Genomic DNA, 17,446 nt, shown 5'->3' with positions numbered 1-17,446 from the left:
TGCAGACCCCCTGCCATAATTTTGCCTACACTTCAATTTGGCCTCAGCTACACGTCTGATTAGAAACAATATTTACCTGTTCTTTTGGCTTTCAGGTAGATATGTAAATGTAGAAGTCCTGCTCTTATTAATTTTTCACTAACCATTTTAGCTATATCAATCTGAAATGAAAAAGGAACGAATATAATACATATATGTACATTGTATTTTTATCCTCAAGGATGCTTGCTGGTCATGTTCAGCCATTTTTGTCAGATTTTCTTACTATACTGGTGGGATCAGGACAAAAAACCCCAGTTACAAGCTCCCCTAGGACTATACTGGTTTTATTCATTTTATAGCATTATTTTTGCCCAGTGACCCCCAATTTTCTTTTCATAATTTCTTCAAACACACCTTAAAATATTACTTGGGAAGTTTTTATGAAACCCTTATTATTTATTCAGTGTTCTTGATATATATAAAACAAAACCTATGGAGAATCTAGAGAAGTCCTTTTCCTGCCAAAATTTCAAAAGCTTATATCTCAGTAACACTGTCCCATACATTTTTCCTTCCTGTTTTGTTCTAGCATGAAAGACATGTCTGGACAGAACAACCATCTTCAAACCTAAAAATTTCTTAAGAATTTATTGAAAATTGCATATAGAGATACTTTGTGATATCATTATAACACATAAACAGAAGGTAAATCCCTTTTGTCTGGTTTTAGTTGTCTTTTTAAAAATATGGCAATAAGTAGTTCGTATACACTAAATAACAGGGCTGGGAAACTGATATAAACGAATACACTCCTTTTACATGGTTTAGTTCTTTTGAAAACATCCAGCAAAACAAACTGCAAGATTCAGAATGTTCACTTAATTAATGCAGTAGTGTCGAGCTCTGATCTAGGAACAACAAAACTTTAAAAAAAATTTGAATCTGCGAATTTTTTTAAATGTCATAACAGAAAATTTATTAATTTTTCGTAAGTACATGTACCGGTACCTTGCTTATGGCCTGAATATAGCTGAAATATTGCTGTTCAGGCTTTAAACCCCAATAATCAATCATGTTTGCTTACTGATTATTAAAATCTTTTAATAAAATGCCTAATATCTATATGGACGGTACATTAGTGACATTCTATATATGCAGAATGTAAGACCAGAACTATGAATGGCTAAAAAATATTCTGATGGAAGTGACGAAACTTTTGGACATGGAACTGACAGAAGTGGATGATGGCGCAAGTGCAGAGTTTGAGGATGCACACTGAGCTATGTCCATGATAGGAATAGCCTAAAATCATATTTCAATGAAGAATTATGATTATTTTTGGCATTCTCTACATGTAGTGCTCTGTATACCTTCTTGGCTCTCCTCAATATAACTGAGGCTAGAAATCTAATACTGGATTTCAATTCATCTACAAACTCTTCATCTGAGCTAAGGTCTCTGAAAAAGATTTGTAAAATTCTATAGTTTGAAACAAAACAATGGAAAAATGAAAATGAAAAAAAGAGGGGCCTCCAATTATGACAAAGATTAAATAATTAGGCATTTTATTTGAGTGTGGGTGTACAATTAGACACAAAGGCCTTAAACATGTATGTCAACAAAAAGACAATTGTAGCAACTTTGAACCATAAAATCTTTTGTTTGATTTAGAAAGGAATCTGTACTAAAAGCCAGCCTAATATTATGTAGTAGAACTAAATGCATAATTTAAACACTGCAGTCCATGTGTAGATTTCTCATATAAGTCATGTGACCAATGTATGATAACATTGTGACTAACTTACCTGTACCAAGTGTAGAGATAGTCCTTCAATACAATATTCAGGAACTGGAAAGAAAACATGGAAATGATAAAAGTATAAGCAAAGGTAAGAAAGTAGATGGTTAATTTATGAATGTCTTACATGTACATGTATGTAGGCATACCTTAAAGCAAAAAACTCTAACCATATTCAAAATCTCATAATGGGGAAAATCTTTTGCATCACAATGGAAGGAGATAGTTCAACATAAATGATATAACACTACAGTAACTCACTGTGGAAGGTACATGTACAAGTATTTAATCTCCCAGCATGGCTAATTCATCTGTACTTTTAAACAGCTTCATGGTTCTATATTTATCTTAATGCAGTACAGTTTTAAATGAAATTATTTAAAGTATAAAACTTGTTGCAAGTCAACACATCACTACAAAAATATCATGGTGACCATAACAACTATGATTTGACAAAATAATTTCAAGTATTTGTGTCATTTATGGATAAATGACTGATCTTTTCATGTTCAGCAGAAATTTCAGTATATGTCATCTGTATTTAATTATCTTGTAGTGTGATATGTGTATAAGAGTGCACACAGATCTTCACATTGATTCATATAGAAATCTTGGTCATACAACCAAAGAAAGCTTACCTCTTCTACAGCCTGGTTGACCTTTCCTGTCACCTGTAAATTGGTCCATGGCTGGAATGCTAGAATGTTTAATTCAGGTCTGAAAAGGTCAAACAGTCCAGATGGGTCAGAAAGTGGATATAGATATCATCATTTCCATAACAGAAGCAATACTTGCGAATGTCCACACTAAAATTTTACATTTATTTCTCCGTGAAATGATCAACTATTTTTTTTAGAGTTCAATGTCCACAATGTTATATGGGATATTTGATCTTGAAATCTGAACAAGAATTTCTTTCATACAGGTATAATAATGAAAAAAATTCTAGAGGATACATATATACCACCAAAAACTACATTTTTTATCCGTCAGGATTTTTACAGCATCGTTACTATATCTATTGCTAATGGCAATTATCCTAAGAAATGAATCTAAGTCGCTGCAAACTTTACATTACACTTTACATTTAGCATCCACAAAGTAAAGCTGATTTGCAATGAAAGAGAAATAAAAGAACAGGCTACACAGAGAAAACACATGCTAATTCAAATGATTGTAACATAATTAAGACAGAGTTTACATGATACAAAGTTTTTATTTGAATTTAATTAACTGAATCAATGATGAATTTATCAATTTCATATTAAAATTGTGTAATTTTTCACATCAGCAGTCTATGCCTGTATACATTGTTTATACATTTGTATTTCCCACCTGTGTCTTGGACATTTTCTCTGACCACAAACTGTACACAATGTTTTCATCAATGTCAACTCATCATCAGCTACAGTCTTTACAAAAACAAAAAAAAATTATAACATACTTTCAGTGTTACAAATTAAGTGTGAAGGACAGAGTCAAGTAGCTAGTAGATCTGCTGTAACCATTGAAGACAGAGGTACAAAAAATTTTGAATTGGCTGGGTACTAATTTTCCTTCTTAAGTGTGTTTAAAGGTGCATTTAGTGCAGTGGTCAGAATGAAAATGGGAACAACCTCTGCAGCCAATGTGAAAACAATACTTTTTGTATACTGATACATGTATTTGCATAATTTTGTATACTGATATATGTAGTTTTTTGTATACTGATACATGTAGTTGTATATATTTTTGTATACTGATACATGTAGTTGCATATATTTCGTTGTTGCTATTTTAACTATTTAAAAAAGTGTGAAAAAATTAGATTCAGGTAAAGAAAAAGTAATGAACAAATTATTTATCTTATGATTACACTCTACTCTGAGAGATTCTTAGAAAATGTATTCAATTTACAATAAATGTACTTGGTACATGTAAAAATCTCATATCTTGTTCAAAGAATCATTGTCTCTTTCTAACAACCTTATTTTAGTCAGTGTCAACATGTCATAGTTTTCCTTTCCTATTTCGCCTACCCGGACTTGATTTTTTATGAGCGACTCGGCGGGTGTTTCTAGAAAAGCAGAGGATGCTTACCTTACCGGTGCACCTGGTCCATGCTACAAGTTTTTAGTGGAGTTCAAGTTGCTCATTTACATTTGTTACTTTGTAGGTACTACTTTGGTTTTTTTATGTTCTTTGTTGTGTATGTCTGTTTTCCATGTCTGGTCTTTGTGTCTGGATTACATTCTTTTGATTTCTGCTAGAATCTTGGTTCCCTTCATTACTCTTCTTCATAAGTGTAAATAAGTGTAATTATATACATGTATATTTGTATTTAGACTTAAATAAATATCAGGCTGTTTGTCTGTATAAAAACACTTCTAACGAATATTTACCTTCTTTTTCCTCGAATGAGTAAATAGTAGATTAGGTAAGAGTGTTGATGAACTGAAAAATGTAAGATAAGAGTAAATTCTACAGGACTGATAGTCAGGTAAAATTAAAAAAAAAAAATTATTTGTTGTTACTGTAATTGTACAAATTTTCATGGGTACTTAATTTCGCTATTTTTGATCTATGAACATATTAGTGGGAACTTGTTTTCGAGGAAATCATTGTTTTTGCATAAAGAACAATGGTAGAAATTCTCTTTCATGTGTACTTATTTTCGTGGATAGTGTATGATCATGAAATAAGTCAAAATAAGTATCACATGAATAAGTACAATTACAGTATACTGGTATGCTTAAATTATATAACAAGGCATCATTAAACATTAAAAGTGACGGAGAGCAGAAAACAAAATAATTATGTCCACTTGACCTAAAAAGAAGAGCTTATTTTATTACATCACTTGTGTTATACTAATATAAACAAAAACTATAAGGACAGGTAACAAGTTCCTAACCAGACTGTCATCTAATGAAGGGACAATTAAATTTCATGGCAAATCTATAATCAAGCTGAAAATAACAAATGTTTCTTCATTTATAAAATCCCATCTAATTCAAACTGAAATCCACTGTATCAGAGGTGGATAATGGGTCCAAGTATCACATTAATTTGTACATGTACCTAAATGTACATGTAACTCCATAACATCTGTTTGAACTTTACCTTAAACTGTAGTACGACAGGAGAATTCCAAGAAGAAATGACCAAACGACCAGAAATATCTGGAAATATCTGAAAATAAATGAGGGAATTTAAATGTACATGTATATATATACAAAAATTTACATTTGTAAGTCTAAAATAGCAGATCTTAGTTATACATTGTAACATGTACCTGAAACATGTTTATATGTAATCAAATGTTTTTTTGTTATATATGTGTCAACTGAGACCGCATTAGGTATGCATGCACAAATACAAATATAAATCACTTTTTGTATGGACTAGGCCTGAACCTGTGTGATTCTTCCCCAACAAAGTTTATACTCCAAATTAATTGGCAAGATTGTATCTATATTAGGTTAAAAATGTAAGTATTTTTTTGGCAATTGCTATAAAAAAATTAAACAAAACTCCACATAAATTATCACATATTAAGTAGCAGTCTATCTAAAAATATCAGACAGAAGGTGATTCAGACATGTAAAAACCCCACTTAATTCAGTTTTATTTCTTGTTCATTAGCAGTTACTGATCACATAATCATTCTTAGTTTATCAATTGATTTTTGTGCTTTTGAGATAAAAATGATATAGATTGTACAGTAGGAAGTCATCATATAAATAAAAAATGTATTTTAATCAGGTTTTCATATGTATACACCTAGTTTTCAGAAAAAAAGACAGCTTTTTGGTTAAGAGAGGTACAGAGGAGGTTTTCAGGGTCACAGGAAATTGTGTCAATAGGAATTAATGTTTATCCTACATGTTTTCATTGGATATTTTCATATATGTACAAGTAAAGAGAAAATAACTTGTGAATGCATTAAATATAAAAATCAAATGTGTGGTTGTATAATTTTATGTTATGGAACTAAAGTATTTGTTAGCAAGCCCCAGACTGGATTTCACGTCAATCCGTCCCCTAGTGGATCCATCCCCAGTAGATCTGTCCCAAAGTGGCTCCATCCCCTTTTTAAAAGTTGATCCATCCCCAATTATAAATTGGATGCATTATGCATTAGAAATTCATACAATTAAAATATTAAACATAATATTGAAAACAAATTATCTCACCCTTTTCTATTTGTATTTTCTTAAATCTAACAATTTAAGAAAGAATAGACTATAGTTCATTAACCAATATTATATTATAAGACCTAGCAGTTTATAGTAATTACATGTACATATGATTTTTACATTACAAAATGAAAAGCAATTAGCCAATTTAAGTCATTTTTTTATAATTAAAGGGTTATTGTTTTCCATTTACTTGTTTTAATCAAAATTTCTGTGAACATATACATGAGTAAATAAAACAGTCTGCAAATCATGTCTTTATCTCTCTCTGCATAAATATACAAACCTTATTCCCTACTTGTGGAGCTCGGGATACAGCCATATTTTATCCTGTTTTTGCAGAGTTACCTCCCATAAGCGCAGGTATAATTTCGAAGTCTCTCTAATCAATGTTCGGATTTGGGTGCAGAAAAAAAGAGGTAACTCGAATGAAAATGGAATCCCCAACAGACAAACACTATGGTGTTTCTAAAATTTACAGGGTGTTTCATTTTGTAGGTAGGTTACATAAGAAAATTTATGGCAGGGTCAGTAGAACAAGATATTCCCTTTTGACTTTCGAGATTTTCTAAAGTATCGTCGATATCGGACAGGAAAGCTTACGTGTTCTGAATAGATACCTGCTCCAAAGGAATGATAAATGTGGACAAAATGTTGGTCCGCAAGTCGGGTATAGTTTCTTCAATTTAGATACCTACCTTAACTCGGGGCTTAAGTTAAGTGTGATAACGGTAGTAATAAATAAAATTGGCTGTAAAACAAGCTTCGGTAAATTTGTACATAAATTAAAACATTATAATTATTAGAGGGACGAATCTACTTGGTGACGGAAAAAACAGGAGACGGATCGATCTTCTAGCCCATATTACTGGACAGAGACCGAAAACAAGAACTGATTTTTATGTTTTTCAACCGAGTTGCAAGCTCTAAAAGCATACCTGTAAAACAGCAATGTTAGAAATAACAGAGCTGATGTTGCAATGAAAAATTTGGGGTGTTTCTTCAAGAAATAATTCAGGATATACCAAGGAATCATCTTAATAAATATTTGTTGTGATCATCCTCCTTTTTTCTTCTTGGGTAATCTCCCCTGACAACAAAACACGGAACGCGCTCCCGAACCCGTTTCAATTTATCACAGTCAGTAGGAAACTCAGTGTTAATGAAAATGGTCATAACTATTAATTTATTTTATTGTATTTATTGTTACCCAATATCATTAATATATATACTATACTGAGACAAGGGTGGTCCAGTGTACCTTTGAGTCATCCCCTAGTATATACAAAAGATTACCGTGACAAAAAGTAAAAAGAAAATACATATTAATTTCTGTTCTATGGCACGCATATATTTATAAAAAAAAAAGTAACCATTGTCATTCAACAGACTTTTCTCTTCTAATTTAGCCTCGTTTTGATAAAGGAAGCAAGGCACAATTTCTATTAATATACTCAAGAATAAATAAATATTTCCGAATTTTCATTATTTTAAAATACCAAATTTTTTGACAGTAATTAAATTATCAATATCCAATTCATTTTCAATGCATATATCACCAACATTTCCATCTTTAATAAGGTAATTTTTTTCATCAACCTATCCCTACTTAGTGGTTACAAGGTGTTGAATATAGATCTTTGGTTGTTTTTATATCACCTTTAATAAATAGACTTTAAACTTTTTATGAGCGACTCGGTGGGTGTTTCTACAATACCTTTTTCAATTATTCCATCAACTCACTGATAAATGCAGTGACTGAATGGAGCGATTGGTAGGTTTAATTTTAATTTGATATGGTATTCGTAGAAAAGCAGAAGACGTTTACCCTACCGGCGCTCCTGCACATGGTCCATACCCCAATGCCAGTTTTTAGGGGAACCCAAGTTGCTGTCATTTACTTTCGTTTTTTGTACATTATTTTTGGGGGGAGGGGTATTTTTTATGTACATTATTTTAGGTGTTCGTTTTTTTCTGTCTGTAGTCTTTGTCCCTGGATTTCCGCAAGAATTTTGGTTCCATTGATTATTCTCTAGTAATGTTATATATTTTGCTTTTTTTTCAATGTTTTAAATGGCGCTCCAGCTAAGAATCATGTAAAATGTGATACATGGTTGGATAGCCTACATTGTAAACAGAAATTAACATTCGATTTTTCATATACTAGTAACCTGTGCTCTTAGAAGATGAAAATTATATACAATGCATTGTACATTTCAAAATTAAGGGAGATAATTCTGTAAATGACACTAAAATGCAATAGAATCTATTGGATATTTTTCAATGTTGATTATCTCCTAAGAGCAGACAGATTGGAATGAATAATTACTCATTTCATAATATAGACCCAGAAAACAACTAAATTACAAAAATAAAATATATGTAGCCTTTTCCGACACAGTCGGTATAGTTTCGCTTTTTACCCTTTGACCTAGAGGACGCTCTTCCATAGAAATGCAAGTCACCTGATCGAAATTGTGTTTCCCGTTTAATTGGCCAAGTACTGATGACTTACTGTCGTTAAAAAAAAACTGTATCGAAAATTTGAAATTGCGCGCCATGTGTGTGTTTTTTTCTTGAAAGAAATGTTGAAATTCAGAAGTAAAAAGAACAAACATTTTACTGCGTCGGCTATAAGATAGTACTTGTTTTGGGGTGTATAACATATTACAGAATTTGCATGATTCTTACAAAGACTGCTACTTAATTATTTGTTTTGCAATATTGTTTTATGAAATATTTAATAATAACTATTAGATAAAGGATTGTTAATGGGCGACTTTGAGGAAACAAGTGCCTGGACTTTTTAAGCCCTACTTGACTGTAAGAAAAGGCAACTATGAAAGCCTCATATATTTACTGTTAAGATTTATTGCCAATCGAAAAATCCAATTGCTTCCAGTTCTGCTTTAAAGTCTTTCTTTTCTTCCTCCGTAAACGACCTCATTGGCGACCTTGGAGGACCAACATCGATTCCTAAGAAACCCATAATCTGTTTCATAGCAGCCACAGGTCCACCGATTTTGGCTCCTACAATCATGAAAGATAAAGATATGTACATCACGTTATCTTGGTCAGTCACTCTATACAATATATACATTAAAATAAAACTAAACTTAAAATCTAATAATATTTTATGTCTGATAATACTTGTCTTTTAAGAGTCCGACCTTATTCAAGTCATCTTATTGACTGTATTTTGTTTATGTAACCACTTCATAATAATGAACATGCCATATTTTCTTGCAACCCGTATATAAATCTGTGTTTTTGTCTGTTCCTTTCTAGCTCCATCTATGTCGTTTTCCTCAAGTTTATAGAGAAGGCGTAGATAAACTTTTGGCATTACATTATACAACGTTCCGATAGCACCGTGGGCTCCCGTGACAATTCCGCTAAGTAGTTGCTGGAATAGAATACGAATGAAAGTACAGAGATTGACAAATAAAAGAATGAAGTACTATCACACCATGTTAAAAAAATCTTACGCAAATTTTAAGTCTGTTGAATTACAATAGAATCATCGTTTATTTATTATGTTTAAAACTTGCTTTCTGATATGCAATCTTACAAGTTAAAATGGTTGCTTGCAATCGTTATGTTCTGTTACCCTTTATTCCGAGGAGTGACTATGGCTACTTTGTTAATCCTATGTATTGCACTAGTCTTCTTACAAATAGGCTTCTGAAACAGGGTTATATTGCTACAAGATTGAAGTCATCACTACAGATGTTTTATGGTCGTCATCGTGAACTGTGGATCGTTATGGTGTATCCATCTGTACCATGAAAACTGATTTGTTCAATGTGTCATAGTTTTCCTTTACTCTTTCGTCTACCCTGGACTTGACTTTTTATGAGCAACTGGAAACGGCGTTTCTAGAAAAGCAGTGGACGCTTACCCTACCGGTGCACCTGGTACATGCTCCCAATTTTCAGTGGAGTCCGAGTTGCTCATTTACCTTCGTTACTTTGTATGTATTTTTTGGTTATATTATGTTCTTTGTTGTGTTTGTCAATTTTCAATTTCGGGTCTCTGTCTTTGGATTACATTCTTTTGATTTCCACTAGAATCTTGTATTCTTTGAATACTCTTTATAAAAACGTTTAAATCTAGTTATGTCAAAACAACTATAAAACTAAGAAAAAAATATCTGTTTTAGGTTACATTGAACGAAAAATAAATAGGGTACGTATAGGTAAAATTTTGTTTTTCAAAATTATTTTATATAGATACTTATAGGAGGAATTTTTGAATTAATAGTGATCAACAAAACAATAATAGTCAAGTGGCATTTCATTAAAAATACCTATAAAAAGTGCTGGGTAGGCAGAAAAAAAGAGTAGGTAGGGTAACCTCCTCAAACAGACAAGTTTTGTTTTTCTCTGGCTTATACATGCTTTACAACGTTCCATAAGACGTTGCTTAAATCAGTCAGTTCTAGTGAATACAGCCCTGAAGAAATGGGGTCTATGGGAATCTGTGGATTTCATCTGTCTTTTTGTGAGTCTTCTAGAATTACCGGATCACATCCAAAGAGAATATTGACTCCACAGTTACTGACACCAAGCATATCCTCAAGGTCCTGAGAGCTGTACTTGATACCATGGAATGTGGGAATCTTTTGTAAAGCCAACTTGGTAAAATCCTCCATATTTACTGAAATGATTTCATGTGGAAATTAGTGCCTATTTTGGACTTTTTTGCCTAGAAAACTTTGATATTAATTTGTTAAGTCTTTAAAATACTCCATTTTTTGCCAAATTAGTTCTACTAGAATAAAACCAGGACTGACCATTTATATCGTTATTTAACCCCTTGCTTTTGCTCGGGGTAAAACAATGCGACATAAATAACCAGCCTGCGATAAAACAAAGATAAAATGGAATTTCCGTTATTTATTTTGATTTTAATAGGACTAGTTTCCTAATATTTTTGAACAGACGCAGCCTACATCTGTATGTGTTGCACGAAGTTATCGCTTATCACTTTTTTACCATGGCTGTGGTACAAAGAACTTTGAACCATGTCATATTAGAATTTCTACTTTACCCCATACATGAATGAATTAAATGCATGCTTCCTGAGCGATGCAAACATCAGGGATAGGTCCAGAAATTGGTAAGAATGGGAGTTGGGGGTTCCAAGTTACAACACGTATAATTTTTATTACAAAATTTGTGTACAAAATTATTACCAATATAAGTGGCGATCATCAAAGGGGAGGTTTTAGCCCCCATCACTTCCACTGAACTTACAACCTTCTACTCACGATTCACTCCAGAGTATCCAGGAATATGATAGTAGTAAAACGGTAACTGATCAGCACATTTAGCAATCGAAGCACATTGGTCAACGAGGGTCTCTGAAATATTTTAGCATTCATATAGAAAAACCTAAGCAACGTTTCCTTTTCACCATAATTTCAATACATGTTTGTGTATGAAAGTTAACTGTTATATCCGCATTGTGTATGAAAGTTACAGTACATGTATAATATTTCCCCCCTAAAAAAACATTGAAATGCAAATAACATCCTTTTTCTCCTAAAGCATTGTTGTTCTTCATCTTAAACTAGTTGGTTTTGACTGGGGCTCAGTCATGTTTTATATAAAATTTGAAAAAAATACGATTGTTTTTTGACAAAGTACTAGATGTAATGATGCAAGAATGCTTAACAATAACAAAACTTACCAACATTGGATGGTTTGAAATATAAAGAAGGCAGTGAAGCTATGGCGTCAGATCCTACAGCCTGTGCGTGTTCCGCCTATGACACAAATATCGGAATAGATCAAGAGATTTTCAGATTATCATTAACCACGAAATTAACACAAATTTCCATCAAAGGGACCTGGGTTCTAACCCATGGATGCCATCCCCGGTTACTCAACTGAATGTGAACTATCTGCACTTAGGTGTAATTATGAAGATATATATCAAGCTATTCTTTACACGCGTATTTTCAACATTGTTCAGGAAGTAAGAAGGTCATTTGACTTGCAAATTAATCCCAGCACCTCGCACGGGTACATATTAATTCAAAAGTTTGTAATTGAAAAAAAGAAAGAAAAAATGCAGAGTTTTTTACCAGTTTCTGGCTTTCTTTGATATTCAGGCCTCCAATATGAGCTACAATCACAAGTCTGTAACATAAAGATATTTCCATGGTCCATTTTGTTAAGTGCTAGTCTTCTATAAAGAATCAGCACTGCCTATTTAAACATGAGTAATGAAGCTAAACCACTTAGAATACAATTTTAACTTTTTCATATAGTAAGACAAAAATGTTTGAAAAAATAGGTTCACAAAGGATGAAATGGATTAAAATCATGTTGCACGAGCCTTCAAGTTGAGTAACATATTTCTCCATTCTTCATTTTTACCTAATTATGATGCCTAAACTTCTTACAAACTGTCATCAAAATCAAAAGGGTGCAACACTTACAAGATTTGGAAACAAATGACCGAACGGACGGAAAGACGGAAAGGCAGACAGGATGATTCCCACATTACCCCAAATTTGTTTTACGAGGTATATTATCGTATCGTTATTAGAACTTGGTATTACATGACCAGTAATTAAATTTCTAAAGTTGTGAACAATTGGCTAGATTAAAATTGAAAAAAAACTTGTAGCATAGCCATTTTGAGGCAAACAAATTGTCCACAAAACAAACTTAAAAAAGCAGAGGACACTTACCCAACCGGTGCACCTGGTCAATACTCCCAGTTTTTAGTGGTGTCCGAGTTACTTTTGTTACTTTGTATGTATTATTTCGATTATTCTGTGTTCTTTGTTGTGTTTATCAGTTTTCCTTCTGATTTTTGTCCCTGGATTACATTCTTTTGATTCTTAGATTCTTGGTTCCCTTGATTACTTTTAAAACACAATTACCTGACGTAGGACAGACGCTTAGTTTTCTGGAGTTAAAATTCCTAGTCAAATACATGTAATACCTATTATTTGAAACTCTGATCCATTCTTCCAATACTTTCTTTCTTTCTTCAGCTGTCAGCGAAGTTCCTTCTCCAGTACCTCCGTTGACTGTCAATATCGTTGTATTTTAAAAATATTCCTTTTCAGTAAGTCAGAGAATCATAGGCGGATCCAAAGGGGAATCCGGGTGGCCTGGCCACCCTTATGAAATTTTTATGTTGCAAAATATTCATAAAAATAATTCAATAAATAATCAAGAAAGACCGTTGTTTAGCATTGTATTACTAACTACAATCACAAGTGTATATCAGAAAACTTGGTGGCCCAAGTCATCAACTCCTGCAAATCTCTGAATCCACCACTTAGAATGTACCTCAATGTGTTAATGTTATTCAACGGTCAACTCCACTGTCACAAAGAGTTGTGTGTAAAAAATAATTTCTACTGTCGACAGTTGTTCTTTTTTGTACATTATAATATTTTTCGCTGACTATACATTTGACAGATTTGAGTTTTGCAAAAGTGATAAAAATTCTACATGGGTAAATCGTGAGATTATATATTTATTTTTAGGCCAGTTCTAAACAGGAAGGGGCTTTATTATGCTGATCTCGAGGGAAATAATGGATCTTTTTTTCCTGTGTGGTTAGAGTAAATGGTCACTAGATTTTTCAGTTGAATTATTGTCAGTATGGAAAGCAGTAACTATTACCATTATTTTCGACACTTTTCGATATTAGAAAAAGACATAACTGACATTTATTAACAATTTGTCATTCTGCCAAACGTTAAGAGAAAGATATGAATATAAATTGAAATTTTATTTTCATTAAAAAAACTTTTTTTTTCAAAAGGGATCATCGTTTCAATGCAAAATTAAAACTGGTCACTGTAGAAATGGGATATACTAGTCTTTGGTCACAGTGTAAAACATCTTCCTCAATGGACCACTTTGAGCAGTAATGCCAGATAAAAGATATTTTTGAGAAATGTTCAGTGCCGACCAAAAAACCCCTATTCGCGATTTATATTTAAGGAGGTAGACCTAGGGTAAGGGACATGACTTTTGAAACCAGTGATATGTTTGTATCATATTCAATTTATCAAAGCCTTTCAAGCTTCCATTTGAAACAGAATGAAATCAATGCAAGTTACGTTGATGGTTATATAATATAAAGAGCCTGAATACAAACGTTCCAACGTTTGTAAAATTGAGACCCTTACCTTAGGTCTACCTCCTTAAGAAAACAGAAAATAACCATAAATTGTGGTAAAATATGTGATGCACTAAAAAACTGGGACCACTGCCCCATTTCTACTGAATTAATGGAAGTCTTCTGAATTTCAAAAAGTCTGTAATGATCACTTTAGTATTATTGTTTTAGGATTAAATATTACCAAACACTGCCTTTATCCCACGGTCCAAAAGATATTCACAGTATGGTGATACAGGTCCCAATGATACGTCTCTGAAAATAGAAATCATAAGGACCGCAAAGTTATTGACTTATTCCATATTGCGATTCAAATTGTCAGACGCGGATCCAAGGACTGACCATCGAGCCGGGCGTACACCACTCCTCCCTAATATTGTGAAAACAAAAATATTACACCATAGTGAAATCCGTTTCCTGTATCGGTTAATCTTGTTTCAGTTGTGTCCGAGTTACTTTTTTCTTAAAAATGTGGGCTTGTGGTTTTTGTGAAGTCTCATATCTCTTGCTTTAGTGGGTTTTACTGCCGATATGGTTATTCCAAATGAAAGAAAATGTTACATTTTATCAAAAGTGTCACTAATATAGGTGACTATTTTATTAGATATTGGTATTATGCATTACTTTGTGATTTCTTCAACGAATGGTCATAGAAACTGGCAAAATTACATACGATTTCAATCAAAATAACTAAGCAGACAGTAAAAACGGTTTTCGAGAAAAAAATGGATGATCCGTGCCCCAGGTGCCCGTGGTTTGTAAATCGTTGTTGCATATTTGTTAACCCTCGACTCTGTAACGGTGTAACTTGTCGTCTATCCGAGCAAATTTGTATCGTATTATTTGTCTTCACATATTTTCCGCCTTCGCTAAGTCCAAGGAAAAAGAAGATGAGAATGCCCTGACCCATAGCCAAATCGCAAAAAAAAAAAAAAAAAAAAAAAAAAAAAAAAAAAAAAAAAAATAAGAAATAAAAAAAAAATACAAAATAAAAAAACATCTTACCAATTTTCTGACATTGGAGTAAATACAGCCGGTATAAGACCTTCTAACCAAAACTTCTTTTCCTGGAGAAAAAAAAATCGAGCTTAATCACTGAGGATAAGTTAGTGTATTCATAAATAAATTGCATTCATCTTTGGTAAGGGTGTGTAATCGCTTAAATGCACGGCATTTGGGAGCGTTAGTCTATAGGGTATGTAAGTCTCGTCACGTGACCAATCTGATTTTATCTTATACCATAATTTTGAACCCCGCCGAGATTTCAATACATCCGTTCACTGCCTTTTCTGACACCGTGTCACAAGTGACCTCAGTATGTACTCAGCGCCTCACATACATGTACCATACAACCCTGACTTTGCTGAATAGTACTTTAATCTTTTGAAAATACCTCGTCCTTGCCGTTTTCCTACGTCCCTTAATATGCTGTGGGCGACCCAGCTGAGTTTATTTTCATATATCTAGTAAAGACAAACCTGCTCCATTATTTAGATTGTTCCCTGTACAATCATAGCTTATCTGTAAATTGGCACATATTTACAATACTACGTATACAGTTATGAAGTTGACGACGGTCGTAGTATAATGCAAAGTCCGAGACCAAATCTGCATTAGTGTTAAGTTTCTTTATCAAATCCAAAAGGTTTATTCATTTTTTTTTTTTTTTTTTTTTTTTGTGAAATAAATGCGCAATTTTTCTGTTTATCTTGCTGTCGTTTTTAATATTTAATTTTATTTCTGGAAATAAGTTTTGACAGCGAAACTTACACGTCTTGCACAAAGTTGACTTCATGAGCGTGACATTTTCAATTCACGTTTTTCTATGAACTTCCGTTACCTCGTTTGCAAGCATTTTATTTTTATTTTCGTGTTCACTTTACCTGAATTCATTACACAATCAAATATCTGCCTTCGTCAACTATCCGTTTAAATAAACACAATCATAAAATTATAAACCTATAAACCGTTATTAAAATTTTAGTCGATCTCTCACTCGTCATGCAAGGCAGCACAGTATAATTCAATGGAGAATACGTTTTATCATAAAACATCTGTAGTGATGACTTCACAGTGGCGGATCCAGAGTTTTAGGTAAAAGGGGGTGGGGGCAAAAAAAATCTTGAGAGGATCACGGATGAGGATCACGAAGTGATCCGAATTTGCTAGGATTTGGGGGCTTGTCCCCCCCTCTTTCCCCAAGAAACCTGCATTCTGAGGGTATCCTGAACCATAAAATATAGGGGGAAACATTTTCTCAACATTTTTTTTTAAATTGCAATTTTCTAAGGGAGGCCCCTGGATCCGCCACTGCTTCAATCTTGAAATTGAACTGTTGAGCATGGTTAATAATTAGCTGCTCTGGTCTGGTCATGATTCTAGACAATCAACTACAAATGTGTATATGTAACTCCCTTTGGGGCTGATCTAGAAATTTATCAAATGTGGAGTGCGAGATTTCCAGGATATCATTTGGTCATTTTGCACAGATCTAGCATACAATATACATTTTTTTCCCGTTTTTAATACCCCTCGATCCGCTGGTTTACTTCGTTCTTTCTAGGGATTTGTTAGACTCAAATTTTCTCGTATTAAGAAGCAGTCTTTATGTAAGTCACCTCTACAATTAGCAGTGTCCAAATTTAATATGGACTAATGAAATGCTCCGACTGCTAGTCCGTATTAGGGCAATTTGCGTACGATTCAAGATCAATTGCGGGGTGATTTTATAATGTATAATTGTTCGGAAAATATTTCATTTTCAAACGGCCTTATTTGGAGCATGAGTATGAATCAAATTTATCATAACAATCAAATATCTGTCTTTAACTCTCCGTTAAAATAAACCATAAAACCATAAAAATATAAACCTATTTACCGTTATCAAAATTTTAGTCGGTCTCTCACTCGTCAAGTCAGCACAGTATATTTCAATGGAGGAAATCGTCAACCAGTTCTAGTTCTGAATAATATACACTACAGAAAGCGTGCACGTGGGAACAATTACGGGAATACGTTTTATCATAAAACTTCTGTACTGATGACTTCAATCTTGAACATGAACTCTTAAACATCGTTAATAATTAGCTGCTCTGGTGTGGTCACGATTCTAGATAGTGAACTACAAATGTATACATGTAATTTCCTTTGGGGCTGATCCAAAAATTTATCAAATGTGGACAGCGGGATTTCCAGGATATCATTTGCTCATTTTACACAGATTTTGCATAAACAAACTTTTCCGTTTTTAATACCCCCTCGATCTGCTGGTGTGGTTCGCTCTTTCTGGGGATTTGTCAGTTTGTCTAATTTTCTTGTATTAAAAACCAGTCTT

The 17,446-nt window shown here is 33.1% G+C and overlaps 1 protein-coding gene and 1 pseudogene across 3 annotated transcripts in view; both read right to left on the bottom strand.

The window, feature by feature from the left end:
- The window catches only part of LOC148607473 (sorting nexin-14-like), a 32,911-nt gene extending 25,869 nt beyond the window's left edge, over positions 1–7,042 (bottom strand). For both annotated transcript variants that reach the window (XM_088545197.1, XM_088545198.1), the window contains exons 1-8: positions 6,897–7,042; positions 4,883–4,951; positions 4,162–4,213; positions 3,116–3,192; positions 2,419–2,497; positions 1,788–1,831; positions 1,353–1,440; positions 77–161 (exon numbers count right to left, since the gene is read on the bottom strand). In XM_088545197.1, the coding sequence (XP_088401323.1) occupies positions 77–161; positions 1,353–1,440; positions 1,788–1,831; positions 2,419–2,497; positions 3,116–3,192; positions 4,162–4,213; positions 4,883–4,951; positions 6,897–6,994 (592 nt within the window). In that variant the 5' untranslated portion in view covers positions 6,995–7,042. The remainder of the gene's footprint in view (positions 1–76; positions 162–1,352; positions 1,441–1,787; positions 1,832–2,418; positions 2,498–3,115; positions 3,193–4,161; positions 4,214–4,882; positions 4,952–6,896) is intronic.
- Positions 7,043–8,798: 1,756 nt separating this feature from the next.
- On the bottom strand, positions 8,799–16,271 carry LOC148607472 (N-acetylneuraminate lyase-like; annotated as a pseudogene). Its single transcript, XR_015915388.1, has 10 exons — positions 15,591–16,271; positions 15,118–15,179; positions 14,297–14,367; positions 12,919–13,006; positions 12,050–12,104; positions 11,653–11,728; positions 11,231–11,323; positions 10,481–10,617; positions 9,193–9,364; positions 8,799–8,988 (listed from the first exon to the last, which is right to left on the bottom strand). The product of XR_015915388.1 is annotated as an N-acetylneuraminate lyase-like (transcript).
- Positions 16,272–17,446: the final 1,175 nt, after the last annotated feature.

The sequence above is a fragment of the Perna viridis genome, chromosome 9, assembly GCF_037379345.1.
Source record: "Perna viridis isolate PV_CMFRI_1.1 ecotype Kerala chromosome 9, ASM3737934v1, whole genome shotgun sequence".
NCBI lineage: Eukaryota > Metazoa > Mollusca > Bivalvia > Mytilida > Mytilidae > Perna > Perna viridis.
Note: the sequence above shows the minus strand (reverse complement) of the source record. Positions and strands in the feature narration are given on the sequence as shown.